This window comes from Malania oleifera, chromosome 1 (genome assembly GCF_029873635.1).
Source record: "Malania oleifera isolate guangnan ecotype guangnan chromosome 1, ASM2987363v1, whole genome shotgun sequence".
Classification (NCBI taxonomy): domain Eukaryota; kingdom Viridiplantae; phylum Streptophyta; class Magnoliopsida; order Santalales; family Ximeniaceae; genus Malania; species Malania oleifera.
In genome coordinates this window covers 111944170-111957097 of record NC_080417.1, presented here as the reverse complement: position 1 = coordinate 111957097, position 12928 = coordinate 111944170, and the positions used below count along the sequence as shown (strand labels likewise).

Genomic DNA, 12928 nt, shown 5'->3' with positions numbered 1-12928 from the left:
TGCACACACACACAACTCTCTACTGCACACACAGCCACACAACCCACCACTTTCCACACACAATTACACACATATATATGCACATATGGGAGGGGGATAGTTGCTGCCACAACAACCCAACATATTTCAGATGGAAGGTGTTAGATCATTTGTGTGTGCTTGATTCCTTTTTAATAGCTATGGTTAACTTGATCATGAAGATAAAATAATTTATATTAGAAATGAAGACACTATATTTAAATTTTCTATTGAAAACCTTCATGTTTTTTATTAGTTTGCTGTAAATTTTAAAATTTACATAAATTGCAAGTAGTTTCTTGATGTGTTTTGTTTTTAATTTTGAAAACAGACGGTTGTTGAGGCTAGGGCAGCACAGTTAATATTCAAATTGCAAATTACAGCTTAGGTCCATCACATGATTCTTTAGTTGTGAAAATGAAAGAAAATGAAGATTTTAAAACACTATGCTTCTTGAAGTTCAAGTAGATGTGAAGCTGAGTAGATGACGTGCTCACTTTTATTTTTTATTTTTTTTGTGACACAGAGTATTAATACAGCTATTCCTTCCATCCTCAAATATGTCATGTTTATTTGTTTGTGCCATGAGGCTATGGTTAGTATGTCACATGGTAACTGTAGTTTCATAGCTGTTTATACACCATCTAGTTTTCTATTTAAAGATGTTATCACTTCTTTGCTATTGTTTATTTATCTGGCAATCATCAGTTGACGATACAGCTGCTGTTGCAGGGGGCACTGCACATCATCAGGTTTTTTCTTCAAGATGAAGTTGGACCCACCCTTTTGTGTTATTGGACATTGTTTTGATTTTCATGTTGATTGGACGCAGGGGTTAGCTGCTTTGAATGAAAAGATCCAAAAGCTTGTATCAATGGGTTTTGAAAGGGTAAATGTCACTGACATACCATAGCATGCATCTGTTTTCTGACATAAATCAAAATTGTTGGGTTTCTCCCTCTCTCTCTCTCTCTTTCTCTCTCTCTCTCTCTCTTTGGTGTTCATTCTATTTTAGAAATTTAAGGTTAAAAGAGTTATGCCACCTCATTCTGTGGCAATACTCACTGACATGGCAGAAACCATGTGAGGAATTTGTGATGCATATCGTGATTCATTAAATGTAAGACCTAGTTAGTTCTCCCATGCAAATAGCATTCTGTGTGCAGCCTTGCCTTTAGAAAATATATCAAACTTATTGCACAACTTCATCAAATTGACTTGTGGAAGAACTTGATGCAAATGCCTTTTGATCATTTCATACACAGGTAGATGTTGCCCTAGAGGCAGCTGAGGGGGATCTAAATATAGCAGTGGAAATTCTAATGAGCCAACAGGTTTGTGTTGTTCTGTGACTTATTTATTGTTTAAGGATTTGGGTGATTCGCCTTTCCCTTTCTAATTTAGGAGTTGTCCACTGAGCAGGGGTAGATTGCAAAGCAACCTGGTCCTTAGATTTTCCATAGGTATGGCAGTCACGGGCAGAGCTTTGATGACCTGGTTTCCTCATCATGCACATGGAGATGGCATATATTCTTATTACTCATCATTGTGCTGATTAAGCAAGGAAAGAAGATGGGGAATCTTGGATGGATGGGAAAGATCTTACTTATTTTCATTGTGTGGACGCAGAATTGTTAAAAATGTGATGAACAGAAAATATATTCTCTTACACATTTTGATGCCAAGGGTGTGGTTTGTGTAGAAACAATAGCAAAAATATTGTGTTACATATAGCAAAAAGGATTGAAACGTGGTCAGTTAACTTTGGAGTTGACACTCTTGCTGAAATGGGACTGCAAAAGTGGCTCAACACCATTCTTGTAACTTTTATGAAAAAAGTGCATAAACTTGATTCCAATTAAAAAAGAAAAGAAAGGGAAAAACAATGCCTTTCTAGCTTATAATGGTAAAAGGAAATTAGGGAATGTATGCTGAGACACAAAAGAACAATCCTCAAAGGTTTTTGTAATTACAAATGCATTTTCAATTGTCAAATAATGGCGGATAGCACTCTTCATTCTTCCCACCATAATTCAAGCCAATCTAAGCTTCATGTAGAGAAAATGTATGGGTAAGTCTTGAGGGAAAAATATCAGCCCAAAATTTTTTGTACATGGTACAGGACATTTCAATGGTCAAACAGGACTGGTGTTAAGGCTCCACTAATGAAGGCCTTACCACAAATCATAAGAAAAATATCAATAAACTTGCATTTTTATGTTTGATTAATGAAAAAGAAATTAAAAAATATACAAAATTTATGAATAAAATTTATCATTAATATTTAATTTTTTTTTATATTTTTAATCATATTAAAATAAACTTTAATTTTCAAGAATATTTAATACAAAAGAAAAATACAATAGTGAGTTTCCCTCCTTTTCCTTTCCTTTCCTTTTCCCAAGTAAACTTTTTGATCCAAACAGATCATAAGTCTTACCCCAATTAATTGCCCGTATTTTCTTGCACATAGCCAGCATATTTTCACATTTTCTTCCTAAAATTTTCAGCAATTACCCAAAATTTTGTCAGCCGACGCCTTGCCTGGTTCTTTACGGCTCCCATTCACGTGTGGCTCCAAAATTTGATGCACTTGATCCAAAACAACATCTTGCTTCTGCTTCAAAATCTCTGGAATTTCCCCGTCCCCTGCCAGAAAATCCCCTTCTCTTAAGCTGGGAACATCCAATTTGATTCTGTCTTCAATATAATTTGATAATCTATCGTGAATATCTGTTGAGATGGTACCCATTCTCTCAAGTAGCCCTAAGAATTCCTTTGCTTCCTCCGGATCTCCATTCCCTTTCAGGTATTCCAGACAGGCTGCCAAGGACTCCTTGCCAGGCTTCCATCCGGGTAGCTGCATTGAAATTGCTACCTTCATTGCTTCTACTGCCTTTGGGAGTTGATTATTCCTGACATAACCCCTTGCCAAGAAGTACCATGTACGTCCAGAAGGCTTCCCTCCTTTAACTAGTGCCCTGTCTACAAGATCTTCAGCCTTCACCATTAGACCTTTTCTAGAGTACGCATTAATTAGCAAGTCTGCAATCTGGAAATCATAGCATACTTGGCTGGCATCCCACTCTTCAAATATCTTCTCTGCACCTTCAATGTCATCTAACTTCAATAGTGAGATTATCATATTTTTATAGCCCTTGTTATATATCTTGTGCATCTTCTTGTACAGTTCCCAGAGTCTTAGAACTTCATCTTTTTCCCCTATTGCTGCGTATTGTGTGAGCAGGGCATTAAAGGCGATACTTCTCCTTTTCGCTCCTAATATCAGTGCCTCAGATTTCTTCAGCATTTTCAAAGCCTTGTCTACTAGCCCAGCCCTAGTGTATGCACTTGCTGCAGCAACATAAGTACTCCAGTCCAACAAAATTGATGTATCAGACTCCATCCTTGTTATAATATTGTCCGTTTCCTCAGTGTTAGACATGGCTGCACATGCACTCAGCCTGATCGTGAAAGTAAATTTGTCATAAGGAATGCTATTAACTTCCATTTCATGAACCAGAAAATCTAGCTTCTCATAATTACCAGTCTGATAAAATAGATTCAAAAGAACATTGTAACATAATGTTGTCCTAGACAACCCCACTTCCCTCACCTTCTGCATAACTGCCTCTGCTTTCTCTACACATTTCTCTTGGGCATAGCAGTTGAGAAGAGCACTGTAAACCTCCAAAACTTTGGATTGTTTCGGAATGTTATGGAAGTAATTTTCTGCTTGTTCTATCCCATGAACTTTCGAGATCAAGTCCAGCCGGACAGCAATGTCACGATATGAAAGTGGAAAGTACCTTTTGTCACTCATCCATTGAGAAATCTGAAAGAAATATTAAACAAAATTTTAGGGCTGGGAATCTGAGATATGAAGAATGAAAAAAAAAAAAATGCTGAAAATAACAGTATGGATAATTGAAGTCAATCAACAATCACATTCTATGTATTCATATATATTCATTTTTTTATAAACACTTTTTTTCCCCAGTAAACGGCTAAACACAAGTATAAGTTGAATATACAAACCCACACAACAATGTCATGATGCATTAGATAATTAGATGTAAAGAAAGATGAAAGCCCATCAGTTAAGGTGATTTATACGATAGTTAAGGATAATCTGAAGATTTGAGTAATTTCAAGACCATGTCAAGAAATAACTGCGGTTCCCAAAATCATTTGAGTCTGAAACAGTGCAAGGGTCAGTATTGACTTCTGAAACATTATGTGCAGAGAAGGATAATACTTAGCAGTTTAAGCAATTTGGAAGAAAGGTCTGTACTTCCTGTGGACTTTGATCCAAAATCATTTTAAATCATTTGAGTTTTTATTTCACTTGACACATCGTGCAACAAAACAAAGGGTCACTTTTCAGAAGTTATTTAAACATAACACCAAAAGTTGCACAGATCATAAACCTCAGTTGCAGTGAACCAGTCAGCAAAAATATTTAGAAAGGCAAATTTTCAAGTAACTTTTGTCAACATGCCAGCACACTATTGTGACCTTGACACACTTCAAATATGCAAATTTGACTCACTAAACAGAAGCCAATATGGTGTGCAACTGAATATCAGTATAGAAAACAGATGACCAATAATTATTTTTATACAACAACGACAACAAAAAGCCTCAAGTCCTACTAGGTGGGGTCAGCTATATGAATCATGTTCTGCCAATTCACCCAATTAAGAGTATTTTCCTCAATTAGATTAAAGTGCTGTTAAATCCTTTCACACACACTATCTCATTCTAAGTTATTTTAGGCTTATTCCTATCCCTTTTCATGCCAGAAACAATAACTAACTCATTCCTCCTCATAGGTGCTGTACTAAGCCAACATTTCAAATGCTCAACCCACCTAAGCTACCCCTCACTTATCTTGTCTTTAACTGGTGCTATGCCTAAATTATTGCGTATATGCTCGTTTCTTACTTTATTTTTTAGTGTTATACCACTTATCCACATTAGCATTCAAATTTCAACAATTTTTACTATTTGTATATGTTGTTTACTTGTTTCTTAGTTGCCCAGCATTCTGAATTATAAACCATTGGCGACCTTATAGTCATCTTATAAACCTTTCCCTTTAAGGGTATTCTATAATCACACAACACACTTGACACACTCCTCCATTTTACCCAACCTATTTTAATTCTATGTACTACATCTTCTTCAATTTTCCCTTCTAGTCGCATAAAAGTTCCAAGATATCAAAATTAATTAGCGCTAATAATTTCTTGATTTTTAAGTTTAATCTTCTCCCCGCTGCTACTCCTTACATTACTAAAATTACATTTTATATATTTTGTCTTATTCCTACTTATCCTAAACTCTTTAGACTCTGATGTGATTTTTCAAAATCCTAACTTAGATTCCACTCCACTCCTACTATCATCAATCAACACGATATTATCTGCAAACAACATACACCAATGGATCTCATTTTGGATATTCCTAATAAGTTTATCAATCATTGAAGTAAAAATATAAGGACCCAAAGTAGAACCTTGATGTACACTTATTGTGATTAGAAAATCTCTAGATTCCCCTCCTACAATCCTAATGCTAGTCACTACTCTATCATATATATCCTTAATGACCTTAGTATATCTATTGCATACTCCTTTTCTAAGACCCACCAAAGAACTTTTCCAGGTGCTCTATCATGTGCTTTTTCTAGGTCAATAAAACCATATGCAAGTCCCTCTTTCTTTTCCTTAAATTTTTCCATTAAACTTCTTAAAAGATAAATAGCTTCTGTTGCTCATTTCCTAGGTATAAAACCAAATTGATTTGTTAAAATCCTTATTTTTAGTCTTATTTTATATTCAATTACCCTTTCCAATAATTTCATCATATGACTCATAATCTTAATTCCACGATACTTATTTATTATTTTAAAGATCGTCTTTGTTTTTGTATAAAAGAACAACTTTTGTTGCTAATTTCCTAAGTATAAAACCAAATTGATTTTTTGAAATTCTCGTTTAGTCTTATTTTATATTCAATTACCCTTTCCAATAATTTCATTGTATGACTCATAATCTTAATTCCACGATAGTCATTTACAATTTTAAATATCGTCTTTGTTTTTGTATAAAGGAACTAACGTACTTTACCTCCATTCTTGTGGCATTTTCTTGGTCTTTATAATTGTGTTGAATAGATTAGTAAACGAAATATTTCCTCTATTCCCTAAACATTTCCAAACTTCAATTAGTATTTTATTTGGTCCCACTTTTTTTTTTAAGTCATCTTAACTTCAAGGACTCTCATTTTGCGAATTAATCTCCTATTTTTGGCCTTCTCCTTATTTGTCACTTCCAAGTTCAATCTTTCATTTTGGTTTTCATTAAATAACTTATCAAGATATCTTCGCCACCTCTCTTTTATGTCTTTTTCTCTAACTTAGACGTTATTATTCTTGTCCTTTATACTATTTACATCACCTAAATCTTTGCCCTATCTTTCTCTAGCTTTAGCAAGTTTCTAAATGTCCTTTTCTACTTCTTTGTATCTAGTCTTAGGGGTGAGCAAACGGTCGGTTCAGCCAAATTCGGTTAATTAACCGAATTAACCGAAAATTTTGGTTAAAGAATAGTGTTAACCGAACCGACCGAACCATTGGGCCTCACCGAACCGAACCCGACCGAATTTATTTTCGGGTAATTCGGTTAACCTAATTTAACCGAGAAATATGAGGGAAGGGGGAATTGGGAAGGTAAATCCGAACAGGGGAAGGGGGAAGTCAGGAAGGAGTCGAGGGAGATGATTGAGCTCGGGTGAGCTTGACGCCGATGACGATGAGGAGTCGGGGGTGGTTCTCGGTGACGATGGCTGGCCAGTGGCGACGGCGATGGCATCACGTGAAGATGGTGGTGCCGTGGTGCGGAAGTGAGCTCAGGTGAGCGAGAGAGAGGCAGTGACTCAGTGGGCTTCTGACTTCTCACTTCAGAGAGCAGTTACTGCGTTGCACTGTTGGTGATGAACTGATGATGGCCGGCGACGGCGACGGCGATGGACACAGATGAAGGCATCGCGTGAAGATGGTGCCTGGTGGTGCAGAGGAGCTCAGGTGAGCGAGAAAAAGGTGATGACGATGGCTTCTGACTTCAGAGAGCAGTGACTGTGCTGGTGATGATGGCCGGCAACGGCGACGGCGATGGCGACAGCGACGGCAATGGCGACGGCGACGACGACGGCGAAAGGCAGTGAGGGACTTACATGTTCTGACTTCTGTGAGACTGATCGCAGTGAGAGTGTGAGACTGAGAGTATGAGAGGGATTCGGGAATGAGTGAAAATTGTGAAATCAGATTTTAATTTATTAATTTATATTTAAATTTTAATTAATTCGTAAATCGGTTAATCGGTTAACCGAATTAATATTCTCCATTAACCGAACCGAAACCCGATTAACCGAAATATTGGAAAACATAACCGAACCGACCGAACCGAATTTTTTAACCGAACCGAACCGACCAATTTCGGTCGGTTAATTCGGTTAATTCGGTTTTCCCCGAATTATGCTCACCCCTATCTAGTCTAATATATAAAGTATCATAAGCGCAACATTTAGCTTCACTAATAGTCTTTTCTTGCATTTTTTCTCATTTCTTTATATTTTTCAAGATTTTCTATATTTTTACAATTTCACCATATTTTATACCAATTTATTTTTGTTTTAACGACTCTTTCGATTTCTTGATCCCACCACTAACTTTCTTTACTACCTAAGTATCTTCCTTTGGACTCACCTAAGACCGCTTTTGCTATCCTTACAATATAATTAGTCATTTTATTCAAACAATATTTACATCTATCTTAACTCCTTTCCAATCACACTCTTTGATTATTTTATCTTTAAATTTTTTACTATATTATCTCCCTTCAAGCTGCACCATCTAGTCCTCTTGTTTTGATTTATGTTATTCTTTCTCTTCCATTTTTTAATATGTATATCTAATACTAGGACTGTATGTTGTGTAGCCAAACCTTCACCTAAAATAACTTTATAATTCTTATAAGATATACGATCCCTGTTCTTATTTAAGAAGAAATCTATTTTACTTTTATGATATTTATTCTTGAAAGTTTAAGTGTTATTCTCTTTTTATAAAGCAAGTATTCAATAGAACCAAATCATAAGACATGGTAAAATCTAAGATCGTATCACCAGTCTCATTTTTATCTCCATATCCATGGTCTCCATGTATCCTCTCATAGCTTATATTATCCATTCCAATGTGCCCATTCAAATCAGTTCCTATGAATGTCTTTTCATATGTTGGTATCCCTTGTAAAATACTATCCATATCTTCCCAAAATTGTCTTTTAAGATTTTCCTGCTAAGCCTATTTAGGGAACATACACACTAATGACATTCACTATCTCTAGACCTAAAACTATCCAAATTTTAATGATCCTATCCCCTATTCTTTTGACATCTACTACATTATCTTTCAGGTCTTTGTCTACAATAATTCTCATCCTGTCTTTATATCCCTTTACCAATGTACCAAAGTTTAAATCTTGATTTTTCAATTTCTCTAACTTTTTCTCCAACCCATTTCGTCTCTTGAAGGCAAATTAAGTTAATTTTCCTTCTAAATAGTATTTCCATTATTTCCATACTTCTGCCTATAAGAGTCCCTATATTCCAAGTTGCTAATATAATCTTAGTTTTTTGTGCTAACTTTATCAGCCCTCTCCTTTTTATACTAACCCAGCCTATTCCCTTGACGTAAGTGACTTTGGTAAGAATTCATGATAATAAGATTTGACAAAACTTTACGTTGGTCGTCAGTTACCAAACACAACCCTGCTTCTTTATTTGGGCCTGGGACCGGCTATGTGTAAAAAAATAATTTGTGTTACACCAGCGAAGTACACTTTTGAGATTTTGTTTTTTTTTTTCAAATTTTTTTCAAATAGACAAATTTCTAAATCACACCCTACAACTAGTATTTTTATATAATTCTAAAAGATAAAATTTAGGAATGAATACATCTAGGGTTAAGATAATCGTAAAGCAGCTAACATGGTCTGGCCACTTGTACCAAGTAAGACTCTAGCAACAAAGTTGATACAATGACTTGGAATAAGCTAGTAAATAACAAATTGACAGCAATTCAATTTTACTAAAATATTGTCCTAAATAGTAAAAAGATGGAAAAAGGATTCATACAATTGAACCCTATGTGCCTCTGTGGTAGGACTTAAGGCTTGGTTATTAAGTTGCAATCATCTGGAATGACACCATTGAATGGTATGGGTTGCAGTACAGAGATTTGGAACCAATGTAAATACTTCACCCCCTATTGATAAGTTAAATGATGACTTTCTTCTTCTTATTAATCAATTTGCCCCAATTATTATTAGTTATGTAGAAGTTAAAATCCGTGCGTAATAATTGGAGTAATTATCAAGACAGCCCCTAAACTATGGGTTGCGTATCAAATACCTCCTTGAGTTTAAATCAATCAAATTGCTGCCTGAACCCTCACTCATTATGAAATTGCCCTTGCTGTAAAAGTTCGCTGTCAAGTGTTATAATCAAGATACCCCTTGAACTTTGGATTAGGCATCACGTACCCCATTGATGAGTTACCAATGCGATCCAAAAATCAATCTGCTGAGTATGGTAGAACTAGTACAACTGTACAAAATTATAAACCTCTCAAACTTTCTTACCAACCAAAACATGGCCTTGACCGCAAGAGCCACCTAATCAGCGATGACAGGAAGTGAGGAAGCAGCACCCCTTTGATGAGTCTTACCATGTAACTGTTGTGGCCGACAAATCAATCTGCTGAGTATGGTGTATAACTAGTACTGAACTGTAAATCTCCTAGACATTTTTACTAACCAAAACATGGTCTTGACCTTAAGACCCAGCTAATCAACAACAATGCTGCCGTTATTGCGATGTGAGCCCTGTTGCCACAAAGCAGTTGAGAGTCTATCTGTGCTTTTAGCTGTTGCAAAGCAGATGAGTAGTTCCTGGCACATGTGCATACAAGGGGTTCAAATTGCTCGACCACTGCACTGTGACAAATGGCTTATATTGTCGTCGATTAGCCAACTATCGATGTATGCAAAGGTCTTATTCAGGTTGACAGAATTTTTTAAGAGTTTTGTTGCATTGTGCTAGTGTCATCTGACATTGAATAGTTTGATCTATAGATGAAGAACGCAAGATTCATTAAAGTTCAGGGGTATCTTGATAACAACTTTACAAGTTAAACAATTGCATATTCCTCATTCCACAGTTACAGGGCAATTTGATCAATTATAAACTCAAGGGGTATTTGGTACCCACCGAAGCGTTGTGTTGTTAATAACATCAATAATTTTTTCGTTGTGTTTAGTTAATTGATTTTACCTCAACTAATAATAGCCACACAGAATCTGAAAGGGTTGCTTAAAGTGCGTTTATAAAGAGAAATTGAATAATTTCTTTGTCTTTTACACACAGTTGGGGCTAATCACAGAAATTCCAACCATCAACAGAAAATATACGTTTCCTGCTCTCCTTCAGAGGTCGACGGAAAATAGTTCCCAAAATTTTCCAGAAAATTCATTTTCCATTGAAGCTTGTTAGAAATATAGGAGGCTAAATAGTTTGATAGTGAGGGATATAATTGGAATGTATTTTTTCATTGTTCTAGTATAAATAATACTGATGTACTGCACATTCATTTGAAGATATTCATTTTAACTCTTTTCTGGAATATACAATTCTTTATTTATTTACAAAGCTCCTTCCGTATTGACGGGAATTTTACCCTGAGGCTTGCCTCAAGATGATGGCACTTTTTTAGTTATATTCATGAAAAACCAAGCTTTACGCAGCTTTGCTTCCTCAGGAATTGCTTTCCTTGGGAAAACTAAGAATCAAAATAAACTAGAGTTGGATTTTTTCTTTTTCCGAAAGAAAATAAAAAAGATATAGCAAATAGAAGGAGAAAAACCTCAAGAGCGTGCTTGTACCGCCGGAAATATCTCATCTCCTTGATAATGGCCAGAAGCTGTGCTTTGCCTGCTTCTCTTCCTTCTTGGACCCACTGGTCGAGCACGGGTACGATGGAGACCCTATTGTCTCCCACTGGTGATATCCTCCTGTATAGAGAGTCGCCTGAATTCGAATTTGAGGGACTTGTGGCCGCCATTGTCGAGTAGAAGATGTTTCCCAAAACATTCCGAGAACCATATCCAGAACGCAAATGTAATAATATTCCTGAGCTAGCAAGCTTCATCAAGTGCCGCATGGAGAGAGAGAGAGAGAGAGAGAGAGAGTCGCAGAAGCCGAAATTCCAGAAGGGATTTTTTAGGTGTTACCGTGAAATGGGAGCGAAGTGTGTGCGTGTGAACAAGTTTATTTTGGGTAAAATTTTAAATTTGCAAACAAAAAAGAGAGGAATTATAATATTGTTATGAATGGATGTGTGTGATTGTCGTTCATCCATATTTTATCCATCTTTTATATCCCTATGAACCTACCCATATGTCTACATTAATTTATATTCTTAAAAATCTGTCTCATATGTCAGTAATAATTATATTTTTATGTGAACCTGCTCTATATGTTTGCATTAATAAAGATAAGATTAACTAACTTATGAAGACTATAAATACCTCTTCTCACTTAACTAGTGAAGTAGAGAAAAGAAGAGTAGGAAAACAAGAAAAGAAAAAAGAAGTAGAAAGAATAAAGAGAGATATTTTGTATAAAATCATATCCATATCATATTGTAATTTCTCCTGAGATAGTGAAAGTTTAATTCATTTCGTCTGTGGAGTAGGTTTATTTGAACCATGTAAAATCTGTTTCATATTCATTTATTTTTCTGCTCATCTCTATTTATTTTATTATTAATTCTTACATCATTCTATAACATGTTATTAGCAACAAATTATAATCAACTGACATATTTCTTTAATTCTTATTTAATTTACGAGACTATAATCGACTTATATATTTCTACATATTTATACCGCCTTAATGGACTGTTTTATTTCTGTACCGCCTATTAAAGTACCAATCTCCAAAAAAAATGGTAAGATAATCTTCCTAAAAATGTTATATATTTAAATTTTCCGTAGAGATAGTCCTTTTGAAGAGACAATATATTTAAATTTTTCATCTACATATTTAATTTCCGGAAGAGATAGACCTCCCGAAGAGGGTATATTTTTAACTTCTCAAAAAGATATTAAAATCGACCTCCTGAAGAGGTAAAACGTTTTTACTCCAGATGAGATAGTATATTTAACCTTCGTAAGATGTGGTAAATTATTACCCAATTTAATTTTATGAATTGGGATCATACTCTTGAAGAGTACAAATTGAGAAAATAAAATAATATTCCTAAAGAAACATATTTAAGTAACCCCGGAATGGTGAAAATAATATTATATTATTATTTCAGTTTTATTTCAGCTTTTAAATTCTATTTTTACAAATTAACTTATTATTGTTAATTTATTCACGTGTCGAACATAAGCAAAATTGAATTAATTTCCCTTAAAGTTGAAGGCAATAATTATTTATCATGGATTATTGATATTGAAATCCATCTAAATGTAATGAAATTAGAAAAATACTGTTTTAGATAGAAATACTGCATCCGTGCAGGATCGTGTAAAAGTCATGATCTTCCTTACACATGTATGTATGATAGTGTGTGGAAGGTGCATGGAGTAAGCGGCTTATTAAGAAAATATTGTAAATTATTATATATATAATCATACATGAGCTCAAATGTATTTGCCTATATTATTTTATATTTAGCTCCCCATCTAATTAATAATTATTCTCTCTTATAATTGTTATCTATCTAATTAAAGGAAAAATTAAAGACTGAATACCTTACTGTTAAAGACTTACTTATCTT

The 12928-nt window shown here is 34.9% G+C and overlaps 1 protein-coding gene across 1 annotated transcript; it reads right to left on the bottom strand.

Moving 5' to 3' along the window:
- Positions 1-2275: 2275 nt before the first annotated feature.
- Positions 2276-11402, bottom strand: LOC131152004 (pentatricopeptide repeat-containing protein At2g20710, mitochondrial-like). The gene is made up of 2 exons (XM_058103559.1): positions 11006-11402; positions 2276-3853 (listed from the first exon to the last, which is right to left on the bottom strand). The coding sequence occupies exons 1-2, from the start codon at positions 11300-11302 to the stop codon at positions 2525-2527; spliced, it is 1626 nt and encodes a 541-aa protein (XP_057959542.1). The 5' UTR covers positions 11303-11402; the 3' UTR covers positions 2276-2524.
- Positions 11403-12928: the final 1526 nt, after the last annotated feature.

What these genes read in the sequence shown, in the direction of transcription:
- LOC131152004 (XM_058103559.1), bottom strand. Translation starts at nt 11,302, where the DNA reads ATGCGGCACTTGATGAAGCTTGCTAGCTCAGGAATATTATTACATTTG. An exon ending in GGTACAAGCACGCTCTTGAG is followed by an intron (nt 3,854 to 11,005) that starts GTTTTTCTCCTT and finishes TATTTCTTTCAG; the next exon opens with ATTTCTCAATGGATGAGTGA.